The sequence below is a fragment of the Pristiophorus japonicus genome, chromosome 6 (assembly GCF_044704955.1).
Source record: "Pristiophorus japonicus isolate sPriJap1 chromosome 6, sPriJap1.hap1, whole genome shotgun sequence".
In the NCBI taxonomy this organism is placed as follows: domain Eukaryota; kingdom Metazoa; phylum Chordata; class Chondrichthyes; family Pristiophoridae; genus Pristiophorus; species Pristiophorus japonicus.
In genome coordinates this window covers 38,863,735-38,878,552 of record NC_091982.1, presented here as the reverse complement: position 1 = coordinate 38,878,552, position 14,818 = coordinate 38,863,735, and the positions used below count along the sequence as shown (strand labels likewise).

Genomic DNA, 14,818 nt, shown 5'->3' with positions numbered 1-14,818 from the left:
GCAGAGACAGCAGCCTAGATTTTCAAAAGTAAAGTGGCTAAAACTATTAAAGATTGTCCAATGGGCTGGGAAGCAGCAGGCTGCACTGGGAGCCAGAAGCAAGATCCGGTCCTTGAAAAGCAAAGAGTAACTAAAGCTATTAAGATTAATGCAGCAGGACTGGAAGGCTGTGGATCTAGCAATGCGAGGTTGCAAAATGGAAGCCAGTAGGCCCGCCTTGGATCGAGAAAGGCAAGGGTGGGCACCCTGTGGAAGCACTCATGAAACATGGGGTGAAAACGGAACCAGAAGGGATAAAGCAGCAATAAGGCAGATGGCTGTATTTAATTTAATAAGCAATTTTAAATTAAAAATAATATTTTAAGGCACCATTGGAAGGCACAGCAGTACTACCTAGTCCTAGAATGATTGAAAGACAAGTAATTCGGTCAGCTTGGTAGTTTAGAAGTAGATGTTATCCAGGCATTAGTTTACGGGCGACAGAGGTAATAGAAGGCGAAAGATGCGAGATGGTGCACAGAGACCTGACAAAAATTATACTACAGGAAGCATCTACGTAGTAAGATTTGTGATGTTAACATCAATACTAGTGGATCTTTGTTGGCATCACTCATGGTAAGTTGGATGTTATGGTGGTTTACAGGGAGGAGCATTATATCATGTAATACATAATGCATCATTTTTCTACGGTAAAGCTGTATCGTTTATAACTACAAAGGCTGATGGATAAGTAAACATGGAGTTCAAAGGATTACTGGGATTCCGGTTTTAGGTGGAAAGCCCGGCCTCGTCGACAGTTCAATCAAGAGGTTTCAGACACCAACTCCAATATTTTATGATCCTTGAAGAATTTTTCTCTGCAATTTCCGACTGTCTTTCTTTAAGTGTTATATAGAAATCTGCGTTATGCAGAGTTTGATGTCTCGAGTATTGATGTATCATTTTAATTAGACATTTATATTTACAATAGACTGTATAAATGTTTAAGACATTTTCTCCATCATTTACTGTATATATTAAATGATTATTTTAATAGTATCTTCAGTAGTAAGGAAATTATACATTACAAAATGACATTGTTTAAAAGTATAGTACAGGGTTGTGTTTCTCTGCATTCAGTGAAGTTCTAAATTTTTCCTTCCAATAACAGAAGGAATTTTGTAGTCAAGAATCTACATTGAAGCCAGGTAATATAGAATTCACCTCAAAAATGTAATGATGTAGGATTTCCAGTAGCTTCATTAAAACACAGCCTGAGTTTAAAGTTCAGAGTCCAGGTGCGTCAAAGTTGGGTTAGCAATTACGTTCAGTAGGCAAATTTTGTAATGAAATAGTTTGTTATTAGCTTGCAGGGCTCTATGCCAGAGTAATTTCTCAAAGTTTACCCTCTAAGCTTCCATTGTAAATGCCTTTGTGCACCAGAATCATAGGCCAATATCAAGGATTACAGAAATCAGTTACTCGAGATCATATAATGGAATGACGAACTAACATGATAAACTAGACTTTGAATTTTTTTTAAATGGAAGAGGAGAACAAATCTGCCAATACCAGACACTTAATTCCTATCAGTAGATTGTGAAGCTTCGCCGATGGCAGCAGGCAGGTGGCCAAAGCTTTATTGCTGGAATAAGAAGGAAAATAGAAAAAAAAAGGAGGGGTAGAAAGCACCAAAAGTGTTTTTCCATTACGCTTCCTAGTTGGGGTAAAAAGATAAAGCATCCCGATCTACAGGGCCGTGAGCACTAAAACAAAAACAATATGGCTTTGTTAGAATTTATAGAGGTTGTACTAATGGTAAACTGAAAAAGAAAATTTTGAACAAATTTGATTGCAATGCTTAATACTGCATTTAATAAAATCCTTACATTAACAATTGCTTTCCAATTTAAAATCATGACACAACAATTAGCTCCAAACTTTAGTAATCTCTGATATTGGCCACGTCACACAGATTATTTTGATATTGGCGCTAAGAAATCTAAATGAGAATATTTCAATCATCAGCTCAAAAAATATAGATGAAATGGAGGCAATGACATTCTGGAGTGTCCAGTAAGACCTTGAATAATGCTTTTGCAGAGAGAGTATAATGCTGAGGTCAGTGACATTATTAGATGAACTCCTGGATTTTTAAGTTAAGTCACGAGAAAATGTTCAAAACAATCTTTGTTGCAGTACAAGCCTACCTTTACAGCCAAACACCAGTGTAAGAAGTTCCCGGAATTGTCTGAAGTGATACAATATGGCAACTGTGACTGTTCAAAATATCTGAACAACAGGTACTAGATGCAGATTTTGAGAGATGTTCAAAAATTGTAGCTTGTCTACACAGCACCTCTCAAGGAGCACCATCTGAATTTCAACCTACAGGGCTTCAGACCAAGAACTGGAAAGTGGGATTAGGCTGGATAGTTCTTTTTCGGCCAGCAGAGACAAAATGGACCAAATGACCTCCTTCTGTGCCGCAAACATCTATAATTCTATAACCTAATTTATGTTGGCAAAATACATCCTAATACAGAAGTATTTCTGGGATATTGCTGGGAATGACAGCTCATTACACCTGATCATCCCTGTGGTTTATTTTACTATAACCAGTTAACTTCCTGAAGCTACTAGTTCTCCAAGCACATCCTAACACACTTACAACGGGAGTGTTCATAAAGGTCACAAACCCCACATTAAAATTTCACACCCCTGCCATGAGATGAACAGACACATTGCCATCTGATTAATTTAAAATCTCCCACATGGCATTTATTTGCACAGGAAACACTAGTTTGCCAACTGATAGATAAGGGAATAAATAGAAAAATGCTGCAGGAAAATAAAGTTCAAAGCTAGAACAGCAAGCCTTTTTTTTTTTAAAGTGCACTCTTTCAAGGTGCATATCTCACACAAAATTCTGGGCACTCTGCCTTCTACTCACCCAAAATGTGAACAAAAACGATCACATCTCAAAACATAAACATTAACCCATCTACATATTAAAAATCTTACACCCGCACATGCAACTTTTAACTTCAGTAACAACTTAAATGTCACTTTCTGACATTGAATACAGTAATTAGATGTTTTGCAAACAAGCCTTTCACGTATTCTGTCACATTCCTATGGTGTAACCGTGATATGGCAGTATTGCACATTGGTTTAGGCAAAGCATTATGGTGGATCATGTTGCCAGGTTGAGAGGCTTACAAATGCCCGAACCCAAACAGTTGTTGACTGAACAGCTTTTTATGCATCACTTATCTGCTCGTTGATTAAAACTGCCGGTCACTGACAGCTATCTTCATCTATTCCTGGGAAGCACTATGGTTAAATCCTTCCACTCCTCCAGGATCTCTGATCTTTTTTCCATGACTAACCACCCCTCAAAAATTCATCCCCCCATACTTCCAATACCAAGCTTGAGGATCTTATGGATCTTCCAGCATGGGCTCAATGGTCAGAATGGCCTCCTTCTGTGCTGTAACCATTCTATGACTATGACTACTTTATCCAAGACTGACACCATTGATAAAGGTGCTGGCCAACATCTCTCCTTTCTTTACACTCCCCATCCATCCAAGCCATTAGCCATGACCCCAACCCACAGTACAATGCAGCTTAATTTCTATCTCTCCCCAACATACTGCACAAGCTCATCCCTTCTACAAAACTCCCTCAATCCACTACCCACTCCACCTGACCAACTTTTCTAGTCCCTCCTCATTATTGTTAACAGAGACTCCTTTTGCTCAGTAATTTTGCCGCTCCTTTTCAAAGCTGCCATTTATAATCCCCTCTTCAAAATGGCTACCTTATACTTCTCTCCAAATATTGCCAAATCTCTTTCCTTTAAATGTGTTATCAACCTCGCAGCTCTGTGCCTAACCTCTCCCACAACTCCCTATTTAAATTCCTTGTCCTGCTCAGAGACTGTTCTGTTCAAAGCCAGCAACAATACCTTCCATGTCTGCGACTGCATTATCTTGGTTTGTTCTCAACCTTTCTGAAGTTCTCAAGTCAGTTCACCAGGCCATCCTCGGTCCAGCACTGACAGACTGCCATTGCATGATTCCACTTCTACCGGTGATGTCAAAAAGCTATCTAAGCCGTCAATCAAAACGCAGAATTCTCAGACAGCGAACAAGGAAGTGGGTAAGCTCTTAAAATTCTAACTTTTGAAAAATGTTAGAGAGCAAAACAAAGATTTGGGCTCTCACATGGGGAAAAGGCAAACTTGAAATAATGAATAAATAAAGTTTCTTAATTTTTATTTTTTATTAAAATGGATAAATTTCACACTGCACAAAATTAAAATTAGTTTTTCAGGGCTATAACCTTTGTTTGGCAGTCAATACGCTGTTAAAACCCCAGTTACACCTAATCCCTTTGGATCTAACTTTTAGTGGGGAATTTAACTGCGCACTTACTGCAGGAGAGTCGAAGTTTTCATCAGTTTCCCTGATTTGTGATATTTCACTGATTGTGGCTCTGCGGGGGGGGGGGGGGGGGGGGGCGGGGAGAGAAGAGGTAAACGGGTCACAGCACAGCCTGTGTCAGAGCAGTGAATGACAACAACTTCAGGATTTCTGCATGCGCCTGCTCAAATCCCAAAGTTGTGGACAGTTTCAAAGATGGAATGACGGCAAACGTTGCCTGTTTGCCGTCATCCACACCGCAAATTCCGGGCCTATACAGCAACACGATATATGCATGGAATGCTATTTCCCTGTATTATGGTGTACAAGAACAATGATATTTTCCCTCATACAGTGCCAATGCATGATATTACACCTAATGAAAAAAAGCACAATCAGCAGGGAAAATTTTAAGGTTTTAAGCCAAGCTTAGGATTCTGGTAACAGCCAAAATTGTCTGGACTTCATAAATGATTACTGCCACCTGAATTTCTTAATTAACTACAGCATTAACTGACATCGGTAGTGGGTAAAATGATGGAATCAATTATTAAGGATGTCATAGCAGTGCATTTGGAAAGAAGTGACATGATAGGTCCAAGTCAGCATGGATTTGTGAAAGTGAAATCATGCTTGACAAATCTTCTGGAATTTTTTGAGGATGTTTCCAGTAGAGTGGATAAGGGAGAACCAGTTGATGTGGTATATTTGGACTTTCAGAAGGCGTTCGACAAGGTCCCACACAAGAGATTGATGTGCAAAGTTAGAGCACATGGGATTGGGGGTAGTGTACTGACATGGATTGAGAACTGGTTGTCAGACAGGAAGCAAAGAGTAGGAGTAAATGGGGACTTTTCAGAATGGCAGGCAGTGACTAGTGGGGTACCGCAAGGTTCTGTGCTGGGGCCCCAGCTGTTTACACTGTACATTAATGATTTAGATGAGGAGATTAAATGTAGTATCTCCAAATTTGCGGATGACACTAAGTTGGGTGGCAGTGTGAGCTGCGAGGAGGATGCTGTGAGGCTGCAGAGCGACTTGGATAGGTTAGGTGAGTGGGCAAATGCATGGCAGATGAAGTATAATGTGGATAAATGTGAGGTTATCCACTTTGGTGGTAAAAACAGAGAGACAGACTATTATCTGAATGGTGACAGATTAGGAAAAGGGGAGGTGCAAAGAGACCTGGGTGTCATGGTACATCAGTCATTGAAGGTTGGCATGCAGGTGCAGCAGGCGGTTAAGAAAGCAAATGGCATGTTGGCCTTCATAGCAAGGGGATTTGAGTACAGGGGCAGGGAGGTGTTGCTACAGTTGTACAGGGCATTGGTGAGGCCACACCTGGAGTATTGTGTACAGTTTTGGTCTCCTAACCTGAGGAAGGACATTCTTGCTATTGAGGGAGTGCAGCGAAGGTTCACCAGACTGATTCCCGGGATGGCGGGACTGACCTATCAAGAAAGACTGGATCAACTGGGCTTGTATTCACTGGAGTTCAGAAGAATGAGAGGGGACCTCATAGAAACATTTAAAATTCTGACGGGGTTAGACAGGTTAGATGCAGGAAGAATGTTCCCAATGTTGGGGAAGTCCAGAACCAGAGGTCACAGTCTAAGGATAAGGGGTAAGCCATTTAGGACCAAGATGCGGAGGAACTTCTTCACCCAGAGAGTGGTGAACCTGTGGAATTCTCTACCACAGAAAGTTGTTGAGGCCAATTCACTAAATATATTCAAAAAGGAGTTAGATGAGGTCCTTACTACTAGGGTGATCAAGGGGTATGGCGAGAAAGCAGGAATGGGGTACTGAAGTTGAATGTTCAGCCATGAACTCATTGAATGGCGGTGCAGGCTAGAAGGGCCGAATGGCCTACTCCTGCACCTATTTTCTATGTTTCTATTATAACTCACCCAAAGGTACTCAATATTCTAGATATATTGTATCTTCACATGGTTTAAGTTAATAACAATAGTTGTTCAAACCAAAATACCCATTAAATTACATCACATCAATATGTAGGGGGGAAATTTAGGACAATCAAATGGAAATGCTGTCTCTGTACACTTGAAACAAGTTCATTATCCTTCTGAGAACAGGGCACTGCACTGCTTTTAGCTGGCAGTTTACCTCAAATCTGAACTCCAAAACAAGAATCCAGTCATAAATTCCAAACAGTGACACTGAATAATAACCCTGTCAGCACCCTAATGGCTCCATAATTTAATGTGCCAGGTTTGATCGCTAGTCTGTATTGAGCAAACTAATCTCAGCCAGGGTAGCAGTAAACACAGTATTGCTGGCCACAGCACCCAGGGGTTATGGAGGACAATAAAATTATACAGAATTCCTTCCCTGATCCTGGCTGAAGGTGTATACGTGGATGTTGGGTGAGGACTGCATCAGTCTGTGATGCCTCTGGGGTGTAAAGCCTGCCGATACTCACTGTTGAGGCTGATACATGAATAAGGGCATAGTAGGAGGGTGCCTAACACCCAAGAAAACATACCCCACCAAGGAGTCAACACCTTCTGAACAGGAGAAAAAAAATACATGCAAGCAAGTAATAAAACCTGCATAGTAGACATTGATGGTAAAGCTGTAATCTAATCTCAGTGGTTCCAAAGGTGGTCAGAAACCCAATTTGGTTCACTATTGATCGAGACCATCTGAACCCTTAGATCAGACATTATTGTGACTCAGTTCCCATCTTGTGACCCTGACCAGTGAACAAATATTGCAATCCCCTCCCACAAACATGGTTTTTTCTGTGGAAATGCTCCTCAGGATTTTTTTTAATCCAGCAGGAGTATTTTAGCAGTTGATGCATATTTTCCAGCAAATTTGAGGATTTGGGGAAATGGGGCAAATTCCATAAGACTGTTGCAAGAGAAAAAGTTGATCAGTACAATACTTTACATTAGCCTTTTATAACAACACTGTTCTAAAAGCAAATTTGAAATAAGGAAACATTTTATTCTTTTATGGTTAATTCTCAAATTATTGTGACATCAATAATGATCTATGTTGCTGCCCATTCACAAAACAATACTGTCCAGAGAGCTATTAACAGAAACATTATTTCCCAACATGTAACTTCTGCAATCCATCATAGAGCCTTTGACCTTCAATTGTAATAAAGTACAAATTGACAGGGTGAAATTAGAAGACATATACAGCTCTGCTTTGGAGATAAATAACCTTTATCATACATAGTTATCTTACTATTGGCTATTTAAAAAGAGGTTCTACATTGTTATTCACAACCAAACAGTTCACCAGTGGCAAGCCATTTGCTCAGTTAATAATATTAACTTTAATTTATCATCATAGGCGGTCCATCGAACGAGGATGACTTGCTTCCACGAGTTCACAGATGTTTCAATAAAGGACCCGATGTTCCAGTCCTGAACTCCAATTGAGGGGGTGGAAAATGCCTGTGCGTGAATTTTTTTTAACGTGTGGTGACCGTTGCACACCAGGCACCACACAGACTTGACAAAGCTAGGTCTTTATCTAGTGGCAAGGGTAAATCAAGACGACTGGAGGCCTGCTCTGCTGCACGGACCTAGCGCGCGCACACATCGCAGTGTGGGTAGGTCCGTGCTGCCCCTGGGCCCCGTACCCTCATCTGTCACACCTCCGGCACGATCTCTCCACTTCTCTGCCATAAACTTTCACTGCATCTCGCCACAAACACTCGCCGCTCATCTAGCGCCTTGAACATAGTAAAACTTCCCAAGGCACTTCAACAGCAGTGTCACAAGACAAAATAGATAAGTTTGACCCCGAGCCACAAAAGAAGAAATTAAGGCAGATGACCAAAAGTTTGTTTAAAGAGGTAGGTTTTAAGGAGCGTCTTAAAGGAGGAAACAGAGATAGAGAGGCGGAGAGGTTTAGGGAGGGAGTTCCAGAGCTCAGGGCCCAAAGAGCTGAAGGCACGGCCAGCAATGGTTGAGCAGTTATAATGAGGGATGTTCAAGAGGGCAGAATTTGAGGGTGAATTTGAGCGTAGACATCTTGTGGGGTTGTAAGGCTGAAAATGATTACAGAGATAGGAAGGGACAAGGCCATGGAGTGATCTGTAAACAAGAAGAATAATTTTGAAAATCGAGACATTGTTTAACTGGGAGCCAATGTAGATCAGAAAGCAAATCAGTCAATCATAGGCAGTCCCTCAAAATCGAGGAAGACTTGCTTCCACTCTAAAAGTGAGTTCTTAGGTGACTGAACAGTCCAATACAGGAACCACAGTCTCGGTCACAGATTGGACAGACAGTTGTTGAAGGAAAAGGTGGGTGGGACTGGTTTGCCACACACTCCTTCCGCTACCTGCGCCTGTTTTCTGCTCTCGGCAACGGAACTCGAGGTGCTCAGTGCCCTCCCGGATGCACCTCCTCCACCTCGGGCAGTTTTTGGCCAGGGACTCCCAGGTGTCAGTGGGGATGTTGCATTTTATCGAGGCGGCTTTGAGGGTTTCCTCTGCCCACCTTGGGCTCGCTTGCCGTGCTGATCAGAAAGCACAGGGGTGATGGGTGATCGGTGATCGTGAATTGGAGAGAGTTTGGACATGGGCTGCTGAGTTTTGGATGACCTCAATTTTACATAATGTAGAATGTGGGAGGCCAGCCAAGAGTGAGTTGGAGTAGTCAAGTCTAGAGGCAACAAAGGCATGAATGAGGGTTTCAGCAGCAAAAGAGCTGAGGCAGGGGCGGAGGCAGGCAATGTTAGAGAGGTGGAAAAAGGCAGTTTTAGTTATTCCGCGGATAAGTGACTGGAAACTCATATCAGGGTCAAATATGACACCGAGGTTGCAAACAGTCTTGTTCACCCTCAGATTGATGCTAGGGAGAGGGATGGAGTCAGTGATTAAGCATCGCAGTTTGCGGCTATCAGTAATAAACAAAAATCAGTGTTAAGCAAGATGCAAAATTATAGCAGTAAACATGAGCAAGGGTTCTGATATAAGGTCATCAAACTGAAATGTTAACGGTTTCTCTCTCCACAGGCGCTGTTTGACTTGCTGAATATTTCCAGCACTTTGTTTTTATATGAGCAAGTATCTGCAAGGAAGATCATTACCAAATGTTAGATTTTGCTACATAAAGTAAGCCAGATTACAACTACTTAAATAAAGATCCCCTCTCCCCCTTTCCCAGTGACAACTGCAGGAAGCGATTACTTTTTGCTTACCCCATCTCAAAATTAGGCCAGTCTTACGCACAATACGACATTTAACACAATCTGGAAATAAGGGACATATTTTAACACATCCCTTTCGCTTTTGAGAGAGATGCCGAAAAGGGATTTGTTTTAAAGTTTCCTGGAAAGATACTATACAAGATAACAAAACATCTTGATAAATAATCGGAACAGGCTGTAATATTCCACCTCCTTTGCCTTTGAATGGAAATTCCCAACCGGATCTGGGAGGTGGAGTCTGCTGTACAGAAACATAACTGAGAGCACAAAGACAAACCTGGAAGGCACAGTTATGTTACCTCCTCAGTCACTGTGCCCTAATAATGAAGCCGCGGGTGTGAAGCTGGAGCTACAGCTGATGCGAGGTAATGCCGGTGACTGGAGGGCGGAGCTGCTCACTGGCAGCATGAAGACTTTGCTACTGAGCTGGGCCGGCCTCTGCCTCTGCCTCTGCCCCCGCCCCTCACTCACTCACTCTCTCACACACACACACACACACACACACACACACAATGGCTGATCTTCACTCTCTCCCCTGTCTAATGGAGCCTCACCTCGCGGCGTTCCTCGGCGCGGTGCCTCGAGTAGCTCAGGAGGTGGACCGAGTTGGCCGGCTGCAGGAGGAAGGCGAGCCGACGCCGCTGGAGATGGACACCACACCGCACAGCGAGCCACACAGGCGCCATCTTAGCTCCACCCCGCAGCATTGTGGGAGCCGCAGCACCACGTCCCCGGCATCCAGTGACGTCAGGACTTCCACCCACTGACAGCAAAAGTCCCCTCATTCTATGTGCTATATAAATGTAAACCTTTCTTTTCGTTCTTGATAGCAATAATACCCAGAGAAATATTACTGATAGCAATAACACCGAGAGCAATATTACTAATAGGAATAATACCCAGAGTAATATTACCGATACAAATAATCCCGAGGGCATTATTACTGATAGCAATAATCCCCAGAGCAATATCACTGATAACACTAATACCCAGAGTAATATTACTGATAACAATACCCAGAGCAATATTAATGGTATCAATAATTCCCAGAGTATTATTACTGGTAACAATAATTCCCAGAGCCATATTATTGATAGCAATACCTAGAACAATATTACTAATAGCATTAATACCTAGAGGAATATTACTGATATCAATTTCCCACAGCAATATTATACCCAGTGCAATATTACTGATAGCAATAATACCCAGTGCAATATAACTGATATCAATAATACCCAGAGCAATATTACTGATAGCAATAATACTAATAGCAATAATACCCAGAGCAATATTACTGATATCAATTATCCCCCGAGCAATATTACTCGTAGCAATAATACTGAGCAATATTACTGATAGCAATACTACCCAGAGCAATATTACTGATAGCAAAACTACCCAGAGCAATATCTCTGATAGTAATAATACCGAGAACAATATTACTCATAGCAATAATCCTCAGAGTAATATTACTGATAGCAATTATCCCCAGAGCCATATTACTGATAGCAATACTACTCAGAGCAATACTACTGATAGTAATAATGCCCAGAGCAATATTACTGATAGCAATAATGCCCAGAGAAAATAGTAATAATGCCCAGAGCAATATCTCTGATAGTAATAATAAAAAAACATAATAGAGAGGGAAGATAGATTATGAAAGCAAACTAGCACGAAATATAAAAACAAATAGTAAGAGCTTCAACAGGTACATAAAAAGGAAAAGAGTGGCTAAAGTAAATGTTGGTCCCTTAGAGGATGAGACTGGGGAATTAATAATGGAGAACAGGGAAATGGCAGAGATGTTGAACAAATATTTTGTATTGGTCTTTACGGTAGAAGACACTAAAAACATCCCAATAGTGGATAATCAAGGAGTATTTGGAATTCCAGAAGGCATTCGATAAGGTGTCACATAAAAGGTTACTGCACAAGATAACAGTTCACGGGATAAGGGGTAATATATTATTAGCATGGATACAGGATTGGCTAACTAACAGAAAACAGAGAGTCGGGATAAATGGGTCATTTTCTGATCGGCAAACAGTGACTAGTCGGGTGTCGCAGGGATCGGTGCTGGGTCCTCAACTATTTACAATCTATATTAATGACTTGGATGAAGGGACCGAGTGTAATGTAGCCAAGTTTGCTGATGATACACAGATGAGTGGGAAAGCAAATTGTGAGGAGGACACAAAAAAATCTGCAAAGGGATATAAACAGGCTAATTGAGTGGGCAAAAAATTGGCAGATGGAGTATAATGTGGGAAAATGTGAGATTATCCACTTTGGCAGAAAAAATAGAAAAGCAAATTAAAATTTAAATGGAGAAAAATTGCAAAGTGCTGCAGTACAGCGAGACCTGGGGGTCCTTGTTCATGAAACACAAAAAGTTAGTATGCAGGTACAGCAGGTAATCAGAAAGGCAAATGGAATGTTGGCCTTTATTGCAAGGGGAATAGAGTATAAAAGCAGAGAAGTCCTACTACAACTGGACAGAGTATTGGTGAGGCCACACCTAGAGTACTGCATACAGTTTTGATCTCCGTAATTAAGGAAGGATATACTTGCTTTGGAGGCTTTTCAGAGAAGGTTCACTAGGTTGATTCCTGAGATGAGGGGGTTGACTTATGAGGATAGGTTGAGTAGGTTGGGCCTATACTCATTGTAGTTCAGAAGAATGAGAGGTGATCTTATTGAAACATAAGTTAATGAGGGGGCTCGACAATTGGATGCAGAGAGGATTTTTCCACTCATAGGGGGAGATAAAGCTGGGGATATAGGGCTAGATTTTACACTTTTGTGCTTATCGCCCAAAAATGGGTTATTCCCAGTGTGGGCGGGAAAAATGGGTTTTCAGATCGCCAGCTTCTCGTCCATTCTCAAAGCATCTAGTCTCCATTTTTGAAATTGGGTGTTACCGCGAGCGATATGAAATGGTGGAGCAGGAGTAGGCCACCTGGCCCCTCGAGCCTGCTCCACCATTCAATAAAATCATGGCTGATCTGATCATGGACTCAGCTCCACTTCCCTGCCCGCTCCCCATAACTCCTTATCCTCTTATCGTTTAAGAAACTGTCTATTTCTGTCTTAAATTTATTCAATGTTCCAGTTTCCACAGCTCTCTGAGGCAGTGAATTCCACAGATTTACAACCCTCTGAGAGAATAAATTTTTCCTTAGCTCAGTTTTAAATAGGCCCCTTATTCTAAGATCATGCCCTCTAGTTCTAGTCTCCCCCATCAGTGGGAACATCCTCTCTGCATCCACCTTGTCAAGCCCCCTCATAATCTTATATGTTTCGATAATATCACCTCTCATTCTTCTGAATTCCAATGAGTAGAGGCCCAACCTACTCAACCTTTCCTCATAAGTCAACCTCCTCATCTCCAGAATCAACCTAGTGAACCTTCTCTAAACTGCCTCCAAAGCAAGTATATCCTTTCGTAAATATGGAAACCAAAACTGCACACTGTATTCCAGGTGTGGCCTCACCACTACCCTGTACAGCTGTAGCAAGACTTTCCTGCTTTTATACTCCATCCCCTTTGCAATAAAGGCCAAGATTCCATTGGCCTTCCTGATCACTTGCTGTACCTGCACACTAACCTTGTGTGTTTCATGCACAAGTACCCCCAGGTCTCACTGTACTGCAGCACTTTGCAATCTTTCCCCATTTAAATAATAACTTGCTCTTCGCTTTTTTTTCTGCCAAAGTGCATGACCTCACACTTTACAACATTATACTCCATCTGCCAAATTTTTGCCCCCTCATTTAGCCTGTCTATGTCCTTTTGCAGATTTGTTGTGTCCTCCTCACACATTGCTTTTCCTCCCATCTTTGTATCGTCAGCAAACTTGGCAATGTTACACTCAGTCTCTTCTTCCAAATCGTTAATATAGATTGTAAATAGTTGGAGTCCCAGCACTGAACCCTGCGGCACCCGACTAGTTACTGATTGCCAAGCAGAGAATGAACCATTTATACCAACTCTCTGTTTTCTGTTAGTTCGCCAATCCTCTATCCATGCTAATATATTACCCCCAACCCCGTGAACCTTTATCTTGTGCAGTAACCTTTTATGAGGCACCTTGTCAAATGCCTTCTGGAAGTCCAAATACACCACATCCACGGGTTTCCCTTTATCCACTCTGTTCGTTACATCCTCAAAGGATTCCAGCAAATTTGTCAAACATGACTTCCCCTTCATAAATCCATGCTGACTCTGCCTGACCGAATTTTGCTTTTCCAAATGTCCTGCTACTGCTTCTTTAATAATGGACTCCAACATTTTCCTAACCACAGATGTTAGGCTGACTGGTCTATAGTTTCTTACTTTTTGTCTGCCTCCTTTTTTAAATAGGGGCATTACATTTGCAGTTTTCCAATCTGTTGGGACCTCCCCAGAATCCAGGGAATTTTGGTAAATTACAACCAATGCATCCACAATCCCAGCCGCTACTTTTCTTAAGACCCTAGAATGCAAGCCATCAGGTCCAGGGGATTTATCTGCCTTTAGTTCCGTTATCTTACTGAGTACCACCTCCTTAGTGATTGTGATTGTGTTAAGTTCCTCCCCCCTGCCCCATAGCCCCTTGACTATCCACTGTTGGGATATTGTTAGTGTCCTCTACCATAAAGACTGATACAAAATATTTGTTCAGTTTTTTCTGCCATCTCCATGTTCCCCATTACTAGTTCCCCGGTCTCGACCTCTAAGGGACCAACATTTACTTTAGCCACTCATTTCCTTTTTATATACCTTTAGAAACTCTTGCTATCTGCATTTAGTTTGACTAACTTTTAAATCTTCAATTCCTTCACACTATTCAAAGCATTTACTTGCTCGTACAATGACAAGTCACCGGGCTTTTTTGTTGCACCATCTTGAAATTCGATTTCCATTCCTCCCTCAACCACACAATATCAATAAACATTAGCGATAATGGGAAAACAGGTCAAACTGCTTTTTTAGGCACATTGAACAGTGAACCCAATCAGATTGTAAATTGAAACCCTTATGTTCCAAGATGAAAAGTCTCATTAAATCTGGATTTCTGCGCACCACACTTGCATGTAAGTGGGAATTGCAATGAATAAAATTGCAATCAAATGAACTTTTCACAATTGGAGGTATAGAAGAAAAAAGGGGACTTTGCGTTAAAACAGTAATTGTAATTACATGATTTGCAAATAAACAGGTA

At 41.5% G+C, this 14,818-nt stretch overlaps 1 protein-coding gene across 2 annotated transcripts in view; it reads right to left on the bottom strand.

Annotated features, from left to right (window-relative positions):
• abcb7 (ATP-binding cassette, sub-family B (MDR/TAP), member 7) overlaps positions 1 to 10,301 on the bottom strand; it is an 84,455-nt gene extending 74,154 nt beyond the window's left edge. For both annotated transcript variants that reach the window (XM_070882779.1, XM_070882780.1), the window contains exon 1: positions 10,163 to 10,301. In XM_070882779.1, coding sequence (XP_070738880.1) covers positions 10,163 to 10,294 — 132 coding nt within the window. In that variant the 5' untranslated portion in view covers positions 10,295 to 10,301. The remainder of the gene's footprint in view (positions 1 to 10,162) is intronic.
• Between the last annotated feature and the right edge of the window lie 4,517 nt (positions 10,302 to 14,818).